This window comes from Ovis canadensis, chromosome 23 (assembly GCF_042477335.2).
Source record: "Ovis canadensis isolate MfBH-ARS-UI-01 breed Bighorn chromosome 23, ARS-UI_OviCan_v2, whole genome shotgun sequence".
Classification (NCBI taxonomy): Eukaryota; Metazoa; Chordata; class Mammalia; order Artiodactyla; family Bovidae; genus Ovis; species Ovis canadensis.
In genome coordinates this window covers 66,236,472-66,259,230 of record NC_091267.1, presented here as the reverse complement: position 1 = coordinate 66,259,230, position 22,759 = coordinate 66,236,472, and the positions used below count along the sequence as shown (strand labels likewise).

Below are 22,759 nucleotides of genomic sequence, written 5' to 3'. Positions count from 1 at the left end.
CTTAAAGTCTAAGCACTTCAGCTCCCTTCTCCAAGCTGATAGCCTCCACGCACTGATTCAGCCACACCCAGGTTCAGTTCCAGGACAGCAGGACAATGCGCAGACTCAGTCCCACCTGCAGCTGAGCTTCCTGGGTGGCTCAGTGGCAAAAGAATCTGCCTGCCAATGCAGGAGCTGCAGTACACGTGGGTTGAGTCCCTGGGTTCAAACAATCCCCTGGAGAAGGAACCCACTCCAGTATTCTTGCCTGGAAAATCTCACAGACAGAAGTGCCACAATCCATGGGGTCACAAAGAGCTGGACCCGACTGAGCATGCATGCATGTAACTGAGGGTCAGCTTTCTAGACCCAGCATCTCATATGCCAAGAACAGCTCTTTGACTATATCAAAACTAAGTATGGTCAGAAAATGCTTCAACAACCTCTAATCAATATGCAGGGACAAGCACTGCTCCCTTTTTCTCTTTAGGCCACGCCACATGCCGTGTGATCTTGGTTCATATGTGATCTGACTAGGGATCGAACCCAGGCCCCTTGCATTGGGAGCTCAGTCTTAATCACTGACTGCCAGGGAAGTTGCTGCTCCCTTTAACACAGGTAGAGAAGTCAATTTCTTCCATGAGGACACAACATCTATTCAGTCTCAGATGTTGTCAGTCATTTGTCAGATTCTCATTCATCGCTGCCATTCATGGAGGTGTTGAGATTCCTGACTGATAAGCATAGAAGCATCTTATTAAACTAGCAGAGCTGAAGTGTTTAGCTAGTGTCTGTCACGTGGCATTTACTCAATGAATATTTATTATTCAACCAACAAATGAATAAATGAAGATATAAATGAATAGGCACAGGAAAGAATTCCCTCAAGATTTTAATGGACATAACCTTGAGGTTCTTCCTTGCCTTTTCTCTAATAAAATTTCTAAATTAAGAGACCATTTGGAGATTTGTTGACTTACAATGTTTCCTATTAGTATCATGATACTTGATTTCAATTTGATTTGATAAGCATTCAAATGAAACACAGATTTCTTTTCTTTTTTTTTTGAGTACAAAAAAGAAACTCAACTTGGAAATAAATGTTGAAATATAGACATCTATGGAGAATTAGATACTGATACTACTGCTATGGATATGCACATATATTCTTTGCAACACGATTCATCTAAGCATAAAAGATAAAAATCTATGGTCAGCTTCATGGTTTTAAAGGATGTTATTGTTCATAGTCAGTACAAGACATTTCACATAGAAATTCCTTTTGTGTGTCTCTCTTCAACTTTATCCATGTAAAAATAAAATACACAATGATCTAGTTAGTAGCTACTGCCTCAGCTAAAACACAAAATGGTCTGTCAAATAGATTGCACCAAAAGGTGAGAAATGTTTAGGTGGAAGGAACTTGAGCTACTACACAGAAAAATCCTACAAAATTTCTTATCATTTACCTTGGAACAAAGTTATTTGTAGTAGACACAAGTAATTTCTCCCAGTTCCATTAAGATTAGATATGCAATTTGATCTGAAGTTAATTTTCTGAAAATACCAAATTGTTCTTCAATACTTTTTAACCTACCATTACATACATACTTCAACGTATTTGAAAAATCCATTTATATTCAATATGTAGCATACTTTTTATAAAATGTTCAGGAATCATGAAGATGATACTCTTAGATTTTGCCAGTTTCACATAGTTTGCCAGTGGACTCGGTGATGTTTTCAGCAGTTCTGGCAAATCAATGAAGGCTACCACTTTCTATGTGAAAGAGCAATATAATAAATTAAATAAGTAGCTTTCAGTGTTGAGTGTTATTGGGAGTATACGTTCCAACTCCATAATGTTAGAGGTTTTTTGTTTTATTTTTTAATGAGAGTAAACTAAAATGATCTCAAGGGAAAGATACATTAGATTTAGGTTGGGTTGCTAAAGCAGCTGTATCTTAAAATAATACTTTATTTAGACTGTGGCACTATTACCTGGCAAGATTTGCTCTATAGTTATCTAATTTACTACCACTTGGTTTAGTTTTGTTTATTATTTAAATTAACAGTGTTTTCTAATAAAATATATGCCTAGTGTTCTGGTTTGCATTTTCTCTAAATCTAACATATATTTCCTAATCGTTCCAGACCACAGCTGCTGATCAAATAGAGGCTTTATTTTACGGCCAACAAACCTTGAGGACTAAGGTAAAATCTTTCTCTGTGATCTCAATTTTTCACTTTCAAACTTTCAATAAAAATATATATTCTAGAACTTGGAATTGAGGAAAAACCAGAAGTACATGGGAAAATACCATAAGTTTTTAAGATTGCTTAATATTTTGTTAAGAAAAGAAGAAAAGTTGTGACCAACCTAGACCAACCAGCATATTAAAAAGCAGAGACATTACTGTGCCAACAAAAGTCCGTCTAGTCAAAGCTATGGTTTTTCTAGTAGTCTATATGGATGTGAGAGTTGAACTATAAAGAAAGCTGATTGCTGAAGAATTGATGCTTTTGAACTGTGGTGTTGGAGAAGAGTCTTGAGAGTCTCTTGGACTGCAAGGAGATCCAACTAGTCCATCCTAAAGGAAATCAGTCCTGAATAGTCACTGGAAGGACTGATGCTGAAGCTGAAATTCCAATACTTTGGCTACCTGATGAGAAGAACTGACTCATTGGAAAAGACCCTGATGCTGGGAAAGATTGAAGTTAGGAGAAGAAGGGGACGACAGAGGACGAGATGGTTGGATGGCATCACTGACTCAACGGACATGGGTTTGGGTGAACTCCGGGAGTTGGTGATGAACAGGGATGCCTGGTGTGCTACAGTCCATGGGGTCGCAAAGAGCTGGACACGACTGAGCGACTGAATTGAACTGCATATTTTGTTGAGGTATCAGCTTTGTTCACTTAAGAAACTACAGCTCCTCTGAGGTGCTTTTTCAGCTCATCAGAGAGAAATACACCATTGGGAGATACAGAAGAATGTAGATTCCTTCCAGGAAAAACTGGGAAGACAAGAAGTGTGTGTGTGTGTGTGTGTCTGTGTCTGTGTCTGTCTGTGTCTCTGTGTGTGTGTGTGTGTGTGTGTGTGTGTGTGTGTGTGGCTGAAATCCCCTCCTTAGCTCTCCTTCCTTAGCATCTATACCCATCCCTTCCTATGAGTTCCATCTCTTTCCTCAGAGTTCCATTGGATAATTGAATCCATCTTCTAGCTGCTGATCTAGAACTTACCTTCTGCCTGGAAACTATTCCACTGAGAGCTTACGGCACTTAAAGACAAACCTTATTGTGAATTCTGCTTTGTATCACTTAACTCATAAAATCCTAGAGTTTGGAGACAGTGTGGCCAAATGACCAACAACCTAAATCTGGGTTCAAATCCCAGTGCTGCTGCTGCCTCCCTGTGTGACACTGGAGCCCATTACCTGGTCTCTCAAAGTATGCGTGGTCTCCTGGGTAAAACGAGGAAAATTATGCAATCCAATGACCTTATCGCTTTTTCTCCTTATGTATCATGCCCTCACTCCAACCATTTTTTTCATTAGTTCCAACTCTGTGGGTCTTCTTTTTAATCACTCCCCTACCAAACCAGTTAACTGCAGCCCTTCTTTTCTGGTAAACTGCGACCAGAATAAAACAACACTAAATACCTACCCCTGGCCAGCAACCAAACAACCAGCCATGGAAAGGAAAGCAAACGCAATTTTGTCGGCCTGTTTCACTTTAAATTCATGAGACACATCTCAAATGGTCGGTCCACACTACTCATGTATGTTATGATCCTTTTCCATGATCTGAAATAACTTTTGCTATTGTTCAGTTGCCAAGTCAGATCTGACTCTTCACGACCCCAAAGACTGCAGCATGCCAGGCTTCCCTGTCCCTCATCACCTCCTGGAGTCTGCCCAAGTTTATGTTCATTGCATCTGTGATGCCATCCAAGCATCTCATCCTTTGTCGCCCTCTTCTCCTCCTGCCTTCAATCTTTCCCAGCTTCAGGGTCTTTTCCAATGAGTTGGCTAAAAAAACTATTGGTCTTTTTCCAACTTCTCCCCTCTCTTTAAACCCTCAATACTTCATTACACACTGGTGATGATCGTTCCTCGCACTCTTCATCTTTCAGGCACAAACTGATCGGCACATCTGTATCCACACCCACTCCCTCCATCTCTGCTCATCTTAACGAGCTTGAAGGATCTGTTCCCTCCTCTTGTCTGCCAGATCCTCTGCTGTGTTGTTTACTCAGAGGTTTGCACTCTTGCAAGATTCCACTCTCTCTTCTACACCCTTTATACTGTATTCTTTCCTAAAGTTGCAGCATCGTCACGTTCAAAAATAAACAATGAAACGTCCCTCAAGTCTACCATATCCTAAAGTTACTGTCCATTTCTTTGCTCTAATTCAGAGCAAAACTTGTCAAGAACATCCTCTGTTCACTCCACACTGCCCTCCAGCTTCCTATCTTCATGCGCCCTCCCACAGCAGTCACTTTGCTGCTGTTAATTCGGCTCTGTCTTTCCTCAGTGCATGTCATAGTTAGCAGCCTCTAATCTTCCCCCTTGACCTCTGTGACACTAGGCCTCTGCTTTATCCTACCACTCTTGTTCCTTCTCATCTAATTTCTAAATGTGTAGTGTCTCAAGACCTAGACCCTGCTTTCCCAACTATGACCCCTTCCTGCGCATGTGTTAAGTCGCTTTGGTCGTGTCCAACTCTTTATGACCCTGTGGACTGCAGGCCCCTAGACTCCTCTGTCCCTGGGATTCTCCAGGCAAGAATACAGGAATGGGTTGCTATGCCCTCCTCAAAGGGATCTTCCTGATCCGGGGATCAAACCTGTGTCTCTTGTGTCTCCTACATTGGCAAGCAGACTACATTAGCACCACCTGGGAAGCCCACAATATTGGAGTGGGTCTAATCACATGTCTAGTAGTAATCTTAAATTCAACATGTCCAAAAACTACCTGTTTATTCCCTCTAAACAAATTTTTTCCTCCAGTCATTCTTATCTCATTAAACAACTCCACAATTCATTCATTTTTTTAGTAGCAAAGATCTAGTCTCGATCCTTGATTCTTCTCTTTATCTGTGTTGTGTGTGTGTGTGTGTGTGTGTGTGTTTAATCCAACCCACTAGCCAACCTCCCCGGCTCCAGATGTAACACATATGGTTTTTTCCACTTCTCTCTTCCTCTGCTCTAATGACACCTAGGTTTCAGCGACAATTGTCAAATATACACTAGATCACAGAACTGTGTCCTAACTGGTGTCCTGGCTTTCTCTCTACCTTATCCCCAACAATTTTCCCCATGGCAGCCAACAGTGTCTTTTAAAAAGTTGAGCGAGATTGTTACCCTTTCAAAACCCTTTGCATCGTCCACAGAGTGAATCCCAATGTTTACCATTCCCTGTAAAACACCATGTGATCTAGCCCTGACCCCGTGATCTACAATCCACGCATGCTGCTATTATTTCAAGTTCACGATCATGCACACGTGATTTGGAACACAAGCTTTCTCAAGCCTTTATTTTTACAAGTTGTTAGCTTTACTTGGAATCATTTATTCTAAAGGTGACGAAACTGGTCCTTTTTGATATTCTCATCTCAGCTCAAGGGTCATCTTCTTAAAAGGCCCACTCCTGACCATCTGATTTAAAATTAGCTTCCTCTCTATCATATTGCCATGTGTAATTTAGAAGGACATTTGACTGACTTAATTGTAGCTTTCCCAGCAATAAGCTTGGCTCAAAGTTAATATTCTAATCATTAATCTAATAAATAATACTTACCTTATAGGGTTATAATAAGGAGTAAATAGGGCTTTAATTACTTAGCATACTGTCTGGCACAAAACACCTGCTGAAAAATTAGTTACTGTCCTTATCACTATTATTATTATTATGGTTATAATTAGATGCTCCTCAAATATGTGCCAAGAATGTTAATTACCATACTCATGCTAATGTCTTAAACCTTTCAGATGAAAGATTTGTTTTTCAACATTTGTTTTCTAAGATAAACAATACTTTAAGCTATACTAGTGAATTGAATGTTCCAAGATCTCTAAAATCAAATCACATAGTTAGCAACTGCTTTTACCTACTGGCAGGACTAGACCTGTCCTTATCCTCTGCTTCATCAACCATTCCAACTACAAGGGCAACTTCTATGAACTAAATTAAAATCAGAGATCTTATCACTAAACCTAGGTTCATTTAATTTAAGTCCAATATTAAACCTACCACTTTTCAAAAATGTATGACTTGAGGGAAATCGCATTAAACTTCATGGAAAGGCTAAAGTGAGCTTTGCCTTGAGACCCAATCAGAATTGGATCCATTAGAAATGTGTGTGATGAAGTACAAATTACAAGGTGATATAAAAATGGGATTAGAACTCCAAAGAGAATGGTATTCTAGTACATATTTTAGACTCTTTGGCACAAGCCTTTATGTAGGTACATTAAGGGGCAGTGACTAGACCTAGGAAACAGCAAAAATATAATAACCTCAAAATGCACAACGGCAAACAATGATGTATTCAGGTATCCGAAGTAAGAAGAGAACTTCTAGAAAATGCTTTTCTATTCTGTTTACATTATAAAATTTCATAAAGATATCAAGATTTAATCCTGGCTCTTATTCAAATCATGTAATAAATGTCTTCAATGGTTCTTAATTCCCTGTTCTTTAGTTATGCACATCGGCATGTTATAAAGACTGTTTCTAGATTCACTTCTAGCTTTTCATAATTTGTTCTTCTTTCAAGTACTTTTTGTTTTTACTTCAAATTAATTCAGGTAAGAATGTAGGAAATAAGGTTATTCGATTTTTAGAGTGCATTGCTCTGTTTGGAAAGAACGCATGCACATGTGCTGGGTTGCTTCAGTCATTTCTGACTCTTTGCAACCCCACGAATCATAGCCCTCCAGGCTCCTCTGTCCACGGGATTCTCCAGGCAAGAATACTGGAATGGGTGGCCATTTCCTCCTCCAGGGGATCTTCCTGATCCGGGGATCAAACCCATGTCTCCGACATTGGCAGGCAGGTTCTTTACCACTAGCGCCACCTGGGAAGCCCCTTGGAGTGTATATCGTGATGTTATGATAAAAGATAAAAAAGGTTTTAAAGATAATGTTCAGTACAAAATGCTTCATAGAAAGAAATCATTTGGGCAAAGCAGAATTAAACAAACACTTTTCACAGCCTTTTATCTTCAATAGAGGACTTATTTTTCTTACAGTTTCTAAAAACATCATTGCTTGGAAAAGTACCATATGTACCTAAGAAAATGAGTGATGGTGTGATACAAAGATTTGCTTAGAATTTCAAGAGTATCCTCTTCTTTGACTTATTTGCAAAATTTATTTAAATGGTATGATACATTTATGTTATTAAAATTTGGTTACATAAATGTTTTTACTGTCTTAATATCCTCATTCATAATGTATCTATCATGTTTTCAGTAAGAAAAGGTGGAAACTGTTGACTTCAAATGTTCAAAAATAAAGGATCCATTTAGCTACTACCTAGGGCTCTGATCTAAATTATGATGGGATATAAAACTGATGCTGATGACCAAGATTATGTTTCCCAGAGTTACTCCAGAACAATCCCATGCATGTATTTCTGGTTCTTTACTATTAACTATGAGAGTTGGCTTTATCAGTAGATTTTTAAAAATAATTCATTAATGTGAGACTATGAAAGAGAAGTAAGCTGAAAGCAGTATCAATAATGGAAAGGGAGGTGTTTCTTTCCAACCAGCTAAAGCTTCTGCCTCTATTCTTAACCACTACAAGCCATTAAATCCTTCATTCCCCAGTGAAAATGAAGACTTAAAATTTTAACTTTTTTATTTCTCTAGTAAGATAAATTGAAAGGACAATAATAAATTTTTCTGTGTATTGGTTTCCTCACTTCTTTAAATAAAACAAGTCAAGATACAAAAAGTAGAATAGTGGTTACCAGGGCCTGGAGTAAGAAGAAGAATGAAGTATTGCTATACAGTGGGTACAGAGTTTCAGTCTGAGAAGATGAAAAGAGTTCTGGAAATGAATGGTGGGCAACAATATGAAAGTATTTATGCCTATACACGGTGTATTTTAAATGGTTATAATGGTAAATTTTATCTGTAGTTTGTGTATACGTGTGTCTAACTCCTTGAAACCCCATTGACTGTAGCCTACCAGACTCCTCTCCCCAAGGAACTTACCAGGTAAAAATACTAGAGTGGCCTGCCATTCCTACTCCAAGGGATCTTCCTGACCCCAGGATCAAACCCACATCTTCTGTGTCTCCTGCACTGGCAGGCAGACTCCTTACCACTAGCACTGCCTGGGAAGCCCATGTATATTTTACCACAATTTAAAATTATATTTTTTTCAAAAGAGGAAGTAGGATAGCGGATATCTGAATATAGGTTCTTTACAAATTACAGACCAAACACAACTTTATTTTTGAGGGAGTCTCCTGAATTATTCCATATTGCCTTTCAGCATAATACAAAAATGTGTGTCCATACTCTGGTTTTTGCCTAGTCTACAAATTTTAGACAAAAAAGAAACCAACCAACAAACAAATACCAACAATGACTAGACACTAAGAACTATTGGGAAACATTCCCTTCCTTACAATTATGCTCCTACCATTATGCTCGTTCCCAAATACTTTCAGCCATTGTTTCTGGCCTTTATCTATGCTCAAAGAACAGTTACACAATGAATCAATGAAGGGATCAGTAACTAAAAAAATACAAGAGATCTGTATCTACTTCAAATGAATTCAACACACCATAGTCCAACAGAAATGTTCTGTGTATTATGATTGAATACAAATCTCAGTATGAAGTTTGTGAGTATAAACATTATTGTAATGCCAGTTTCTAACTTATCTTTATGTGAAATCAATCACCTAAAGGTCACCTAAGGTCATCTAAAGGTCTCCTATGACTCCTTCTTCTCCACATTAAATTTGTTTCAGAAATTCACTATATTTGTGAGGGGAGGACACAGGGTTCTGGCTCCAAATAACTCAGTGGCCAAAATGTATCTTCTGAAGGATCTAGGATGACTCAAAGAGAAAAACCAAAATAGCTTTTTTTCATGAGTGATTGAAGGCCTTTACACAACACAGAAGAGGGAGATTGACATTTACAATCATGGTGAGATGATAGGAGTGGTTCTAGAACACCTGTGTAAACAGAACGGCTTTAGGGAGGTTGTGATACAGCAGGAATCGGTGTGAATGCAAGCGCCCTCGGCAAAACCAAGGAAAGACAATCTCAATTTCACACACACACACACACACACACCCTCCTCCTAAAACAGAAGATCTACAGAATAACATAATTTAATTGGCCCATTTTCATTCTTCCAGTTTATTCCCTTATCCTTATTTTCGCACAAGTGAACATCCCAGTTGGGAATCAAATGCAAAAGCCTCACTCAGCTCTTTACTGGGTGGTCACTTCTGTTGATTTTATCACTAGCCCAATGACAGAAGAAACACACCTCAGTCAAAACCCTTCTTGAATACGTGTGTACATGTACAGCTGGTTCACTCTGCCACATAGCAGAAACTAGCACAACACTGTAAATCAACTTCACCCCAATAAAAAAAAGTTAAGTGAAATATTTCTTAATCTGTCAAATCTTAAATTGAAAAACAAACCAACCCCCTCCTGTCATGACACATATTGAGAAACACAGCCTTTTGAGGCTAATTCAATGATACAATTCTTAAGATTCCCCTGTGTTAATAAAGTATTAATTAATTAATCACATTTTAAAAGTAAAACATCTGGGACCAAAATGATCAGTTTGCTTTCTGAAGTTGGAAATTGCTATTTTAATTCTCCCTTTGGGTAGTTTCTGGGTAAAGGGAATTTCATGATTGCTAAACTAATTTTCAAGTTATTAAAGCATGCCAAATTATGCTGAAACATGGGGAAATGAAATGCCTTAAGATTAAAAAAGATAACCGGTCATATATTTTACTGTTGTAGTGGTTTATATCACATACTATTGAACTTTGAGTGACTAACTGGGTAACCCTTTCAGGGGTGGGCAAAATGACACCCACATAGATGAAGGATAAGAATTTCAACAGTGGAGAGGTGTAAAGGTGATATAATGAGAGAAATCTAAATTCTGTGCTTGAAGACTCTAAATGTGCACAATGATACGTGCCTGGTGTTTTACAGTATTTTTTTTTTCTTATTTGGATTTAGTGCTTCTTTCCTTGCTTCCCTGGTGGCTCAGAGGGTAAAGCATCTGCCTGCAATGCAGGAGACCTGGGTTTGATCCCTGGGTCAGGAAGCTCCCCTGGAGAAGGAAATGGCAACCCACTCCAGTACTCTTGCCTGGAAAATCCCATGGATAGAGAAGCCTGGTAGACTACAGTCCATGGGATTGCAAAGAGTCGGACACGACTGAGCGATTTCACTTTCACTTTCCTTGTAATCACCCCATCATGCTCAGCTGATAAATACCTGGCCATTCGAGTTAATCAATACACCTGTGCCATTTTCTCCAATTCTGTAAAGATAAAATGATTCAGAAAAGGTATAACAAGTAAAAATACAGTCAGAGATGTTTGGAAGCCATGAGAGATTTTAGAGATTCTCTCCAGCTCTCTCATCTTATCAAGGAAGATAAAATGTCTGCTTTGAAGAGTTACAACAGATTAAACGTGGTTAGATGAAAGCTGAATTTTCTCTCCCATGTTTTCTTAATAAAGTGTGAGTTCCATGAAGGGGAAGACTGAGTTAGGCCCCTAGCTTTGTATTTTCACACACACACACACACACACACGATATACACTAAGTGTAGAGTAACATTAAATTAATAAATGAAACCAAGACACAGTGACTTTTCAGATCTCAGAGAGCTACTGAAAGAGTCCAAACACCATGAATACCTTGAATCTCAGTATACCCTAAATTGTCTTATTCTGAGAACTTCTGTGTTGAAATAAAGGAAAACAGTCAAGTGCCAACTTAATAAGCCCTTTGAATTCTACAAGCTGTACATTATATACCAACCAATTAATTAAGTTGTAATATTTATTTCTTCTAATAATAGTTTTCAAAATAAAATCTTAAGAAAATTTTGCTAACAAAAAGTTGCACTTTAAAGTACATACAGTAAGTCACTATTTTATCTTTTCTAGTGAAGATGTTATTTCTTGTTAAAAAAAAGTAGTATAAGAAAAATAACCATCTAATCATAACCATTAACTAAAAATAATATCTATAGGTCAAGCCGTTCCTTCAAAATAACATGTGTTCACAGGTGGCATACAGAAAAGGAATCTAGTCTGTTTTATGGTTAGTTTTATAAAAAGCAATCTACTATGCTGGACCAAAAAACTCCTTGGGTCCTTTATCTCAGTGCATTAGGACCATTTTTTTTTGCATGTCCTGTAATATGATTTTTGGTCCAGTTGGCTTATAGATGGCCATACCATAACAAATATCTATAAACGAAACTCTCATACCTTGTAGTCACTTCTCAGTTCTATGTACAGAAATCCTAGCCAGCTGTGTGCAAACACCAAGACATTTCCTCATTGACTGTTAATCAAAAGTTCCATAATTGCTGATATGATATAGATAAAAATTTAAAGTATGACTCTTCTTACTATATTAAATAAAAATCCCATAAAATTCATAATTCTATTGGTCAAAAAGAATATGCCAATTTTTCAACTACAAAGTTTCTTTTTAAACAAGCATTTTTCCCTGAAATGTTAATCATTAGGAACAAATATTAGTATATTTGAGAGCTTTTCTTTTAAAGAAAAGTATATCAAAATAGAATATGGTTAGTGTTTTTCTCTGTATCAACATATTGGGGATGATAAAACAGTGTTTGATCACCCAGTTATTTTCCTCTTGGTAACAATCTAAGAAAAATAATTTATAATTCCTTAAAAGCTAGGAAAGAAGATAATAGGGAGAGGAAGGGAGAGAGCAGGAAGGTTTCCAGTATTTTGCTCTGCTGTGTTCATTCTGAAAAGCTAATGAGCAAGTTAAATTTTCTGGTAGTGCAATGCTACAAAGATAAATTCAGGAGGACAGAATCAGGAGTGTTAATATTTGCTTGCTGCAAACACTGCAGAGTATAGAAGGGTACGGCCTATGATATTTGTGTGTGTATACATATACACACACATCAGTTGAAAAGTCAATTTTGCAATCCAGGAATTCCCTTTTATAGGAAAGTAATAAATTCATATTCAAAGATAGCATCCAGAGTCATTCAGTAATGCCTTATTCACATTCAGAGGAAAACATTTATCCTGTGCTGAAGCAGACTTTTATGGGATATGAGCATACACATGCGAAAAGAGCTTATATCAATTTCTATGTGCTGTCCTGGAGGAAAGATATACAGAGGGTGAAAGTCTAATAAAAATGAGTCATTTAAACAAGAGAAACTACAATATGGTCTCCAAGATTCACTCAATGGCAACCTGCAAGAATTGTTAAAATCTACTTGACTTTGATTTGGCAATCTCTTAATAAGAACAACACAGCTATAAAACAGTTAATGTTGTTGTAAATAATAATGTCAGTTTTAGGGTAATGTCTATTTCTGGTTATTTCCCTTTAGCTAATTTTTTCTCCTTTAATTCACTTAGTTTTCCTCCTTCTAAGTTTAAATTTGTTTCATTCATTTGCATGCAATTAGTGTCTAAAAATATAAAGGGTAACCATTTTCTAGAGACATTTTTTCATTAGCTCCAAAAGATAAATTCATTTGACAGAGGTAAATCTGATCAAAATCACAGACTATGACTTCATCAGAGGCATCTGCAAAATACGGCAAGGAATTCTACACTGAATGAAGTAGTAACTACTGATACTAAGTTAGATCCACTGCATATGGTATACTACTACTTCCTCATGACAGATCAATGAGGGAAGAATTGACATTCACATTACATGAATATATAATAGAAGTTGGGGCTTATTCAGGTTGGAGATGTTCTAACATCAGATACAGTTACTAAAAGGGAAAGCTAGGATTAAATACCAAAGTACGACTTTCTCTAAGACGCATTAAATTTCCCCGTTGTCTTCTAGAGCTTGGAGACCAGTTAGGACAACCTCCTCACTGAGGTCCAGGGAGAGTGAAATTACTTCCTTGGGCACACGCGATCAGATGATGAAAGAAGGAAGCCAGATCAGTCTACTACACGGCTTAGGCTTGTTTCCAAGGCTGAGTGAGACACACTTGAAATAAGGAGAGATTTCCAGAAAACTGATTCTGGTGTTAAACTCCTTATCTTTAGCTATACCCAGCCTAATTTAAGCCCTTTTGAAAGTTACATCAACTTTTCAGGCCAGGAAAACATTAATCACTGAGCAACACTGCTTCATACATATAACCTTATCAGACCCCAGGAACAGCCCTCCATGTCTATAAGAGAAGAGGGATGATGATGAAATAGTCAGTTCTAACTAAATCTACTAGGAAACAAGGTCTCTCTCTATCCCACCTCTTGAAGTTGCTTTTTTTCATTCCCACATTCAAGTTTTCCACCCAGCACATAATGTCCTGTACTGATAAATATAGGTGAGTAGATAACTCTATTACTTAATGGAATAACCTTTAATGGTTAAAACATTTATGAAGTATACTAGAAGAAAACAACCCTTTTGTTTAATTCAAGTGTGGCAGAGGACATGGGATTAATGCCACTCACTGTGTTGTTTTGGAACATTTGCTCACATGGGAGCCGCCTCCACCCCAGGCAGTATAGCTGGGTGACCGCAAGTTACACATGTATAGGTAAGGAAGTAGTAAATATTTCCACAACTCACCCTCGAATTAATTACTTCCAGGGAGACGTTCTGAGGCGGGGCACTTGGCACTAGAAGAAATCAACAAGGTGAGACCAGTTATTGACAAAGTCATGAAAGAGAAACCCCAACCCTCTTTGAAAAGACAAAGCACATATTTTTCAGTTTGTAAGAATAATTAGGTAGGTGATTCTAGGTGGCACTTCAATATTTTCCTGGAGAGATGGAAAATAACTGCATTTGTTTATATTTTTCTCACTTGGTGGGCCAGTTATTCATCTAGGGAGCCTCCAAAACACTTAGGCAAGAAAGCACCTGCAGTGATACTAAATACTGCCATTTAATTACAGCTTCCTGGTGATAACCTTCCCAGAGGAACCAATAAAATCACACAGGAGATTTCCTGGAGTGGTTTTAAAGGCTTAAGATATTGTGCTTTTCAGGACCTGCATGGTTTTATGATGAAATATGTCATTCTAATGGTCACCCTTGTTGCTTAATCCCTTTAATGCAAACTTTATTATCCCCTAAAAAGTGAAAAGAAGAAACACATCCCCTTTCTTTTCACACTTTGTAATTAAACCCGTGTGTCACAGATGCAAGCAGGTTACCAGAGAGCATTTGGTGAGTGAATTCTATTAACAAGGGAGCAATTTCTTTTTCTTTGTGACTTTTCTAGGTATTCTGTTTCTCCTACTTGCATTTCAATTGTTGCGCTCCTTCACGGAAGGTAGAAGATGGACAGCCTTCTGTATAATACTTTTAAATGGATATTTACTATATCAAAAAGTGAATATTCTATCATGTTGATAATTCTAAGACAGCCATTCACTGAACGACTCATATATGTCAAGTACTATTCTGGATTTAATGGGTGAATCATAAAAAAATTAAAGATTTCTGCCCCACAACAGGAATATAAGTAGCTTTAGTAAATGCTTCAATTCAGTAAATGCTTACTATATATGAATCTGAGTATTCTTTTCATGACAAATTGATAAATTTAATAGGGAAAAAGTGCTTTCAGCATCCTCAAAACTTTAAGTGCTATTTTTGTTACGTTTCTCTTCCTTAATTTGAACTTGGACAATATCTATGTTTTCCTGGTGTACTTGTATTTACCCTGAATTTATTTATGTCCTACTGTGGTTTTGCCTTCTGAAAAAGAATCACTATGAAGACATGATATATGTCTGATTAATCTTTATATCCTCCAAACTGACATTCAATTAATATTTACTGACTCTATAATTAAATGAAAAAATGAATACTTACTCAAATATTAGCTCTTGGACCTTTCTGTGCATGATGGGAATTATAATCACTTATTTTGTTTTGACTTTGAACTTCTTGTCTTAGTACTTGATAAAAGTTAATATCAATGTAACTTGTGATAAAATGTTTACCAGAGGCTTGTTCATGAATTAGGTCAACAAGCATTCTTTCAAAAAGATATTCCATTATTTACAAGATAGACTTTATTTTAAAATTTCATTTGATTATATTATTATTTTCTTATAAAATAGAGAATATAACCCTCAGAGGAGCCAGAAATTTTTTCCTTTTGATGCTGCATGCCCAACGTTGATGTGTGTCAAGCACATGGGGCACAGTTAGCAAATATTTGTTGAATGAATCAATTAATAGAAAGATTATAAGATTATAGTAAAATAGTTTTCACATTTAGGATTCTGATGAATAAATTTGCTCAACAATAAAAATGTTTATTATTTTTGCGAATTTATTTTTTAAATTAAGCTATAACATATAAGAAAATGCACAAATCTTTCAGAATCTATGACTGGATAAAATAGTGTGTGTGTGTTTCCATTTAAATGCCACCTAGGTCAAGATATAGAACATTATCCATATCATTTTCTGTATCTTTTTCTGGAAAGCTCACTTGTGTCCCTTTTCTGTCAGTATCTTTCTGATAGTAGCCACCACTTTTATGACCTCTAACTCCAGAAATTAATTTAGTTTATTTTGAGCTCACTAAAAACAAAGCCATAGTGGTTGTCTTCTTTCCCCCCTAGGCTGGCTTCTTTGGATAATTGTTATTTCTTGAGATTCATTCATATTGTTGCAAGTAGCAATAGTTTTTTGTTTGCCTGGTCTATAGTATTATATAATTACCCTAATTTATATTTGTTTATTCTACTGATGAATGGCATTTGGATCAATTTCTAGTTTGGAGTTATGAGAATAAAACTGCTCTGAAAATTTTAGTCTGTGCGTTTGCTGGACAATTACACTCATTTCCTTCATTTTATACCTAGGAGCGGAAATACTGGTAGAAGTGCAACTCCTTATGAGGGCTAAACATACGCTGTTTTAATAGATACAAAGCTTTCTAAAGTGACTACCAACAAGATTAAAGATAGGCTGGAAATAACAATTTGAGTGATCAGAACTAAAAAAAAAAATTACATTCTCACAGTGAGGAATAATTTAATATGACCCACATTCAAATTACTCTACAGCACAATAAAAATTAAAATAGGTACAGAGTAAAAAAAATACTATGTTCTGAATCATATAATAGCACAGATTACCAGAAATGCAATTCTTTAAAAGTGAAGATTGGAAATAAAGTCTTAATATTAAACTATAACAAATCACAAACATGAAAAATACCTCATTTATGTTTCATCTGATACTATAATATTTACATTATATATTATATTATACATTATATTATATAGTATTATATATTATACAATTATAATTGTAACATAGATTTTTGGAGGAAAGGGAAGATATCTTAAATTTATCATACATTTTATTCTAGGTGCTATGCTAATCAATATGTAACCCTTAAATGCCCTTTTAATAAAACCTTACAAATGACATTTAGCTCATCTCAGAAGGCCAAGAATATATAAGAAAAAGTAAACTACCACAATCTGATAATTTTCTGTATTAGGAATTTAAAGCCATCAAGTCCCAAAGGTGTACTTATCACAATGGTGTTGATGAATTTTGTCTATTTTTTACAATACAAATTTCTCTTACTTTTCCATGATAGCACACTGGCTATTCTTGCTTTACACAGTCAGGAAAGAAAGTGAACAATGTTTTCTATAGTATTTTTAGTTATTATTCCCTCCTTTTCACTATCAATTTTCATAGTATTTACAAATAAATAGATAATAATAGGATTAGTGAAAGTGAGTGGAATTCAACATTTATCTATTGGGACTTTATTTGTCTTATTTGACAATGCTTCCTTGTTTCATGAAGCAGAGGGGAAGGACATAGCTCATTGCTTTTCTCTTCAAAATGTCAAGTACTTTATCATTTACAATAAGTTCATTAAAGCCAATCAGAGTCATTTGATCTCGAAACTCCTCTTTATACAGTGGAACATGCTGGTTTAGGCACATGGTGATGAAGCATTCTGTGGAATAGATTAAGTTTCCACGTTTCTAAATGAGTCATACAGTCACTTGAATTCCTCTCCTTAGCAAGCCTGAGCTGTCCTGTACACATAATTTGTGGATTAAAAGAATTATATATATATAACTAAGCATTTTTCTTGAGGGAACTAATATGAGACATTTATTGTAGAATAAGAGAAACTCAACATTTTTCCACACTGAATCTTCCTTCTTTACTAACTAGCTTCCATGAACTGGCTCTGCTGCTTACTAGCATTTATGACCTCTATCTTAGTTTTGTCGTCTACAAAGTAGGAAAAAATACAGTGTTGTGAAGTATGTGGAGCCGGGTCTTGCACTAATAAATAGTCAAGAAATATTACTGATAAAAGTAAGAGGCACATTCCTATAGTTGAGTCTGCCCAGGAAATCTGGTCCTTACACCTTTGGACATGGGGCAAGTTGGCATGGATGCAAATACATGCTCATTAATTCATAAAACCTATCAATAACCTATTTATGTCAACTAGTTCAAGAGATAGTATATTGGAACCAACTGGCTAATCTACTCACAGTCTGTACTAAATATTAGACTGTCTAGACTGATGCTTTATGCCAACTACAAACTGGCCCTTGCCAAGAACATCACCAACAGACTGAACAACAAGGGCATTCGCCATCTGCCTCGAGGAGACTGAACCCTATGCTCCTGCAGCTATTAACCTTCAGTAGCCTCTGAGGGAGTTCAGGGTGGAGTGAGGCCCTCTGTGCTCCAGGGAGTCTGGTGGGACAGGTCTTTAGAGTTGGATATTTTTAGGAACTGATTTTATGACCTCAATCCTTGCATCTCCTCATATCTAGAGAAGCAGTAAATCCCTTCATGGTGACATCAGATCCTCATGACTAGCAAAAGAAGTTTTTGTAAAACAAGTGCTTAATGATATTCAACTCCCCCTTAGCCAAAACCTTATATATCTACCTTCCCCCACTGTCGCTTTGGAGCAGTCTCTCAGAGCTATCTGAGGTGCTGTCTCCTGGGCTGCAGTCCTCATTTTGACCCCAAATAAACTAACTTACAACTCTCAACTTGTGCATCTTTTTTAGTAGACATCTACAATCCCAAGGGTCTGAAAAAGTAGAACATCATAAACCAATGATACACTGGATGGAGGAATTTGAACAATAACAATGTTTCTTCCCAGAGAAACAAAGTGGAGCTAAATTAGAAATGATAATTCATTAGAATAAAAAAATTTTTATAAGTATCTTAGCATAACAAGAATACTTTTGGGATAATTAATTCAGAAAAACAGTTGGCATTTCATTTTTTTTAACTCAATTTTTCTATGGGCCCAAAATTATTTTTTGGTAAGAATTTCTAGGACTTTATAAGAAATATAAAGGTCTCTGTAACACACGTATGTAGACATAATTATACATTAAATTAGTCTCACAAATAGGAAGTCCTGAGAAGACTCTTGAGAGTCCCTTGGACTGCAAGGAGATCCAACCAGTCCATTCTGAAGGAGATCAACCCTGGGATTTCTTTGGAGGGAATGATGCTGAAGCTGAAACTCCAGTACTTTGGCCACCTCATGCGAAGAGTTGACTCATTGGAAAAGACTCTGATGCTGGGAGGGATTGGGGGCAGTAGGAGAAACGGACGACCGAGGATGAGATGGCTGTATGGCATCACGGACTCGATGGACATGAGTCTGAGTGAATTCCAGGAGATGGTGATGAACAGGGAGGCCTGGCGTGCTGCGATTCATGGGGTCGCAAAGAGTCGGACACGACTGAGCGACTGAACTGAACTGAAAGATGAGTCTATACTTACAAACATTTGTACAGGTTTGGCTGAACTGCCTGAGTAATTCAACAAATATTTATTGAGTAAGGAGGGATATAGAGATGAATATAATATCACCTCACGTTTAAGGAACATTTAGAATAATGAGAAAGAGAGACACTGGCATAATAACATTTATTAAACATCTAAATATATGCCATGCTCATGTTTCAGGTGCTTATATGGATTCGCCACTTAATTTTCATGTTATCTGCCTTTTATAACATCTAGAAAGTCAAGGAGAATATGGCTTTATTAAGTACAACTAGGAAGTGGGTAACTACAATTATAATTAAATTCATCTACACATGACCTCAGCATGGAGAGCTTCAGTAGAGAGGAAAGGCCATCAAACTGAAGTAAAAGAGATGAAGTGATTGTAAAGAGGAATGCAGATGAGGTCAGAATGCCCAGTCCTAGGGGCCCCTGGAGTGCGTGCTTTCTGTATCAAATGCATCTGACAGAGGGGAGCAGGGGGCCTCTGGCACAGTGATGCTTGCTGAATGAGGTTCATGAAATCCTTTTATTTAAATGACAGGCATTTTCTAAATCCTAAATGTTGCAACACTTCTAGATAACAAGTCTTGGATTAATGAGTAATAATCTATCTTTCTCACTTATGACATTTAAAACCAAAGTAGAGAATAAGGCCACAGTATTACATTCAGAGTGTGAAAGAAATCTACATAAATTATGTAAAATATTCATTTTCATTTGTTTTCCTTTTATTTTTATAATTATAAGTTGTGAAGTAATTTATTCTGCCAATAAATATTCTGTTCTGTCTTCAATAACAGAATCCGATGAATGAGCTTAGGAATTACATTAAAAATGATACCGAAGCGGTGTCAGATATATATTTTTTATATTGAAATTGCAAATGAACATTACTCCTGTGTCTCCTTTGCACTGTCCTTCAGAACATGCATGTGCTTCCTCATTTCACTGATGTTGTGTGGAGTATTTATCCAGATACTTTCTGAGATTAAAGCATGGTGGATTGGCGAATGAATCGCAAACTGAAGTCATTCTTTGAAATTCAAAAGATCAATAATTTATAGAATTACACACACCAACATGGAAACTGTTGTTGAAAAGAAATAGCTTGCCACCTTTTTAATATTCATAGAGGTCACAGCTCTGCATTTCTGCACCTGCCTGAATTGTCACTGGCCTCATATCATAAACTCTGCTATGCTTTATTTTCACTTTTCATTAAACTTCTAACATTTCATTATCATCCGTTTCTTAGATCTCTAGTTACCTCTGCTACTGCTTTGTCAAATTCGTCTATTTCATTAAGATTTCTTCTTCTTTTTTATGGCATTAAAAACTATGTCTGATCTTTCATTTGCTAGGCAAGGTAAAGGTAAAATATAAATTTTCAGGTTCAGTTTTAATACTTTCAATACTGGGTTATTTGGCCTAAATCTTCATGTTTTTTTTTTTAATTAGAGGTATATGTAGGAGGATTGTCCACCGTTTAAACACATTTAATCACCTACCACTGTTTAGAAGGAGAAACAAAAGATGCTGATGTAAATTAGCCCACACACATGCACAAATGTGTTTGTATTTATAGGAATAAAGGAAAACACACACAAAAAATTATTTTGAGCTCTTAAGCAGTAGTCACACCTTGAAAATGACTAATTAGGACATTCTGATTCAGAGTGTATATACCTTTTCTAAGTTTAAATTTGACTGTAATAAGTGGTTTGATGAATAAGCCATATTTCTAATGTACATTAGTCTATTTCATGAAGTTTTAGTTAGGACCCCTTGAGCATGGAATCTATCACATGCATTCAATATTATTTCATTATTATAACAAATAAGTGAGTCAAATTCCACAGTCTATAACTTACCATCAGAAAGCGTAACCACCATCACATCGTCAGTAGATACTCCTGGCCCATAGCGATTATAAGCTAGGAATCGAAGACTGTATTCTGTGAATTTCTTCAGGCCTTCCAGTTTATAAGATAGCCCATCAACCTCTATATTCTGGAGACATAAAACACCAAAACTTATTCAGGAGGCATGTTAAAGCGGAAATGGCAGCCATTCTGAGCAATCAGTGAATTGATAGTAGACTCTCATTCACAAAGCAACACTCTAGCCTTATTATGAGTTGTTATAAAACTGAAATGGGGACACACACTCCTCCACTAAAGAGCGAACCCCTCTGCAGACTCCTAGTTAAATTAACACCATGCTGTCTTCACAGTCATTAAGTTCCAATTGGTTTAACGCCAGCCAATACATTGACTAGTGTGTTGTATTAACACCCACACCAAAACTCTGACAGGCAGAAGGCAGCTCGTGAAGCCACAGGAACAGAGTTGCTCCTGTACCCGAAATGGACTAATTTCCCAAGAAGCAATAGAATTCTTCCTTCTCCTGCTGAAATACACTCATGGCTCTTGCAACTGACAGATACTTTGCTACATTAATTCTCTCTCAAAATGCTGGGAGGTTAAGTTGGAATTCTTTTCAGCACTTCACAGCTGGAGAAATGAGGTGCTGGAGGTGAAGTTCACTGAGAAATGAGAGCCAGTTTGCTCCAGAAGACCCATTATGTCACTCTTTCCAATTATTCTCACACTCACATTTATCTTGGGTCATATTATTTAAATAGATCGGTAAAATGCGTTATTGAAGAACTAAAATGTGTAGGACAAAGGGTAGAATAGAAAGCTAAAAATAAGAGCGAAATAGCTTGGGAACAGTAAACAAACCTGGAATGACTGATTGCAAAGGAGGATCTCTTAATCACTCTCATGATATAACTAGGAACTGCTGTGGATAGAATGAATGCAAATTTTTTTTTTTTTAATGAAAAATATCTATCCTGCAGAGTATGTGAAAGCATGAGGACCACACTATGCTGGGCAGACTTCACATCTTAAGAACACCAGTATCTCAAGATCACTTCTGGGCCCTTCCTATTTAACTACCCACTAGCTATGTATCTTTTGTTACATGAAGTTGAGACTCTGGAAGTAAACATCTCAATAGTCATACACATGTTAACAAAACAGAATCGTCCAGTTTCATGTGTCTCCATAAAGGTTCATTTACTTTTATTTGAAAATCTAATTTGCTTCTTTTCTAGGATCTGTGCTAACCACAGATTAGAAGCAAAATGAAAGGAGGAAAGTAGTCTTCAGGAGTAAAGAATACAGAAAACAACAGGAAGCCAGAATTAACATTAAATACATGAATGAAAAAGCAGTTTCACTGAGGTCACCGAATATGACTGATCATCTCTTAGGATAAGGACTGAAATGCAAATATTTTTCTGGGATCAGATCGGCTTATTCAAAGGTATCCTGGCCCAGACTGCTATATATTCAAACAAAACATCGGCATCCTTTTTTATTGATTTCACCTCATTGCCCACTTGCCCACCAGAATTCAATTACTTTACATTTTCAATACCAGCTACTTTAAAACTGACCGGCTAGCCAATTAATGTGCTGGATACTGGCTTATATCAAGAGCCTGCGGTTCTCCTGCAGTTTCTCCCAGAGGTGTAGGAGTGGGGCCCGTTCTCTCGCCTACCTGTTCCTTTCCTGTGGACACTTCAGTGCAGAACAATCTGTAACCTTGCACTGGGCCGTTTGCATAGGCAGGGGGTTCCCAGGTAATAAGAATTGAGGTAGGTGAGGTCGACACAGCTTGCAGGTTTTCTACTGGCCCTGGAACTTGCACTGTTTACAAGAGA

General features: G+C 36.8%; 1 protein-coding gene across 1 annotated transcript in view; it reads right to left on the bottom strand.

The window, feature by feature from the left end:
• The window catches only part of DCC (DCC netrin 1 receptor), a 1,287,746-nt gene that overhangs the window by 357,825 nt on the left and 907,162 nt on the right, over nt 1-22,759 (bottom strand). Inside the window, exons 10-12 of the mRNA XM_069569336.1 lie at nt 22,597-22,745; nt 20,898-21,036; nt 13,822-13,871 (exon numbers count right to left, since the gene is read on the bottom strand). Coding sequence (XP_069425437.1) covers nt 13,822-13,871; nt 20,898-21,036; nt 22,597-22,745 — 338 coding nt within the window. The remainder of the gene's footprint in view (nt 1-13,821; nt 13,872-20,897; nt 21,037-22,596; nt 22,746-22,759) is intronic.